At 50.7% G+C, this 3,267-nt stretch overlaps 1 protein-coding gene across 1 annotated transcript; it reads right to left on the minus strand.

Annotated features, from left to right (window-relative positions):
- Positions 1–1,675, minus strand: LOC125942032 (uncharacterized). Its single transcript, XM_049659948.1, has 2 exons — positions 887–1,675; positions 1–317 (listed from the first exon to the last, which is right to left on the minus strand). Exons 1-2 carry the CDS (start codon positions 1,031–1,033, stop codon positions 12–14), a joined length of 453 nt encoding a protein of 150 aa, XP_049515905.1. The 5' UTR covers positions 1,034–1,675; the 3' UTR covers positions 1–11.
- Between the last annotated feature and the right edge of the window lie 1,592 nt (positions 1,676–3,267).

Raw genomic sequence — 3,267 nt, forward strand, 5'->3', positions numbered from 1 at the left:
GCACGTGGTCGTCACCACTGTAACAATCCCGGGAAAGTCAGGAAAGGCACCGCCGTGGTGTTAGCGCCGACGCCCTTGGCAGGGGCGGCCCCATCTCGAGACGCGCGCCTCCTGTTCTCATTGGCGGCGACAACCTGGAGCAGGTGCACATAGGTGTCGTCCGGCTCCTTCTGGCTCTTGTAGATGTACGGCAAGGTGCCGCCAGAGGGCGCTTGAGAAGAAGGGCTGGGGGTGCGCGATGCCGATCCCGCCTTGGGTGTGAGAGGTGGGACCGCTATGTAACGCTGCCACTTCTCGACTTCGTTTGCATCGGTGACCTTGGTAAGGAGCAAAAGTGGAGTGCGAATGAGTGGAACGACGAGCGTGTCACGCTGCTTGTGTTAGTAAGCGAACAGCCCGAAGGCCAACAATTAACGTAGACGGGACAAAGAAGTGCGCTGACTTCCAAAACTGAGGGTTGATTAGTAGATGCGCCGAATTTATGAGATGTGTCGACAACAGTAATCGAAAAAGCAACTTTGGCAAGGAAGGAACAGATAAGAGTGGAAAAATAAGCACGAAAAGATAATGAATCATCAAGATTGCTTTCTGCGTCTACTAGTTGCCTTCCGCAAAAAATAAAGAAGAAAAAAAAGCCTTGTTTGCTTGAAAAGGCTATGGATTGCTCGCTGACGCATGTGCTTTGCTCCGACGCCATTTGCGCAGCTTTTGTGATTATCAGTGCGGTTGTTCCTGTGCTTACGGATTACTGTGGCTAGCCATGACTGCGCACCAACTCTTGGACCTCCTTTCTGTCATTTTGCAGCCGTTAGATAATCATATATTGTGTGTGTAAACCGATATTTCACACATGTGGCATAATAATACTAGCGTGAACGGCACTGACCGTGTCGGTGGACGTCAGAAGTTCTTGGCCTCGTGTGTCATCGCCGGCAACATCGCTGCTGCTTTCGGTGGTTGCTTCGTCGGCCCTCTCCTGCAGATGCCTGGTGCCCTCGAGCGTGAAGACGGTGCGCGACGCCGAGGTGGTCATGGTGCGGTAGAACTCCTTAACTTCTTCCGGGTCCTCGTCTAGCTTGTAGGCGATGAAGCCGACCGAGTACAGCAGGAACGTGCTCACCACGATGCTGTAGTATATGAGCACGTCCACGCAGCGCACGACGTGGTGCCGCTGGCGCAGCGGGGACCTGCACCCACTATGGTAGTAGCCTAAGTTGTCTCGGCTGTCTTCTACTCCGGCTTCGAGAACCCGCCGCGCACTGCCGCCGCCGTGACTGCGAGTGTATGGACTCCGAGCGCCTTGTGGACTCCGAGTACCTGGAGTGTAAGAGCCTACTGGATTGCGAACGCCTGGTGCACTGCGAGCGCCTGGTGGACCGCGAGGGCTGCCTGCAAGTAAGTAGGCCAGTAGACCAGTATTTTACGAGTGTCCCAGACTTTATCAAGAAGTTCCGAGCCCTGACTTGACCCTATTGTGACAGTCATTTGTTCTGATTTGAGGCCTGGCGAGACTCCGAGCCATACTTCCCCTGGGAGCGCTGGATTGCAGCTCGCCTGTGCGGCTTTCAACCACCCGAGCATCTTCACATTCGCTGATTTATTTAGTCTCTGTCAGCAACCTTCTGGCGGAGAGTTCTGTGTCACAAAAAGCTTCTCCGGAGACGACACAAATGCACGTGGAGCGCGTTATGACGGAGGTTAAAGTCAGTGTGAACGTATGTCTGAAATGTGACAACTTTCGCCGATTAAGTTCTAACCAAACTAAAACTAAACTAACTAAAGCAGGATCGTGTATCGTAGTACTGGAGGCAGCAGACGACCAACAGAAAACAGAATACGGAACGCGCAAATTACACCAGCGCGTATCGCTCTCCAAATCCCCCACCCCATCTCCCAGTCCCGACTTCCTGCAACGGAGTCTGCAACCTTGCCTGCAGCACTGCGAAAGTCGTCCGAGTTTCCCGGACTTCGTGGACTGCGAGCGCCGCTGATGTCCCGGTGTCTTGGAGACGTAGAACTCATGTTGGGCGTGCCCCGGTTGCTCCGGCGCTCCGTTCTTTCAACTGCTTGCCCCTCATTTCTTATATTTTCCTCTTTCTCTGGTTGACCCATGTTTTGCTGATCTTCGCCGTCAGGCTGCTGGTTGCTCGTTCGCTAAAGCGCGTGCCTGTCCGCATGGCTCATGACGCAAGGACGGTGATGATACCTTTCGGTGGATACCTTTCGTATTGGCCGTATAAAAGAAAAGATGGAATCGGGGAAAAAACATTCCGGCAGAACCCATCTCACAATGAATGTCGACGTTAATGCGATTAACACTGCAACAATGTAGCGACACACCGTATCGCCACCGCCGAAACGCGTCATGTGTGAGCCACCATATAATAAAAGCGTGTATGCAGCCGGCTCCCCTTTCGCGCATTCTTGTGGGCACGCTGCGCCTTCTAGCGGCGTCAACGCGAAGTCCGCGTGTGGCGCGTGTATTCAGACAAAATCTATGCTTGTCTGAATATGTATGACGCAGGTTTGATCCAACGCAACACCGGATCAAATTTAAAGAATGTTTTGTTTGTCATTGAAGTGCAGTACATTCCCAGTGGCACATACTCAGTGAGCCAAGTTGGCGGGAAAATAGAACATAGAAGCAAACATAGGTAGCGGAAAGCGTGTGAACTATCATAAGAATGCTAATCGCATTAAAAGCTTAACACAGATTCGCCCTGCACCACAGTAACACACCAGCTTCCACAGAAATGATGACGATTTCCTAGAAAAATGGCACAAACCCACTGTGATGGATACGGCTAAGAAATGATACCAGCCAGTATAGGAAATAAGGTGAATGAAAATAGTAAGGAAACCGATCATAGGTGAAATGAAAAAAATGTGTAACAGAGGAAAAGAGGTATACGCGCCGTCTTTTTATTGCGGTAGTGTTTCCGAAGCAGTGGTCGCCATTCCCGTCAATAAACCGAGGTTGGTTAGCTGATTGGTCGCTCCCAAATGAAATGGCTCAGCTCCTTACGATAGATGTAGGCCAAGAATCTGACTGTGTAGTAGAAGAAAAAAAAAGAATTCTTTAAATTTAAGTACGCGGAATATATACGCGGCCTCCCCATTACGACCACAGAATTAAGTGAAATTTAAAATGGAGAACGGCAACTTGTCTTTCTTGTTTTTCAAGCGAAGCTTGTATAAGCTAGCCTACACCGGCGATGTAACGCTAAAGAAAAAAAAAAAAAAAGGGGGGGGGGGGGACAGTTGCTC

This window comes from Dermacentor silvarum, unplaced genomic scaffold (assembly GCF_013339745.2).
Source record: "Dermacentor silvarum isolate Dsil-2018 unplaced genomic scaffold, BIME_Dsil_1.4 Seq92, whole genome shotgun sequence".
Lineage (NCBI taxonomy): Eukaryota > Metazoa > Arthropoda > Arachnida > Ixodida > Ixodidae > Dermacentor > Dermacentor silvarum.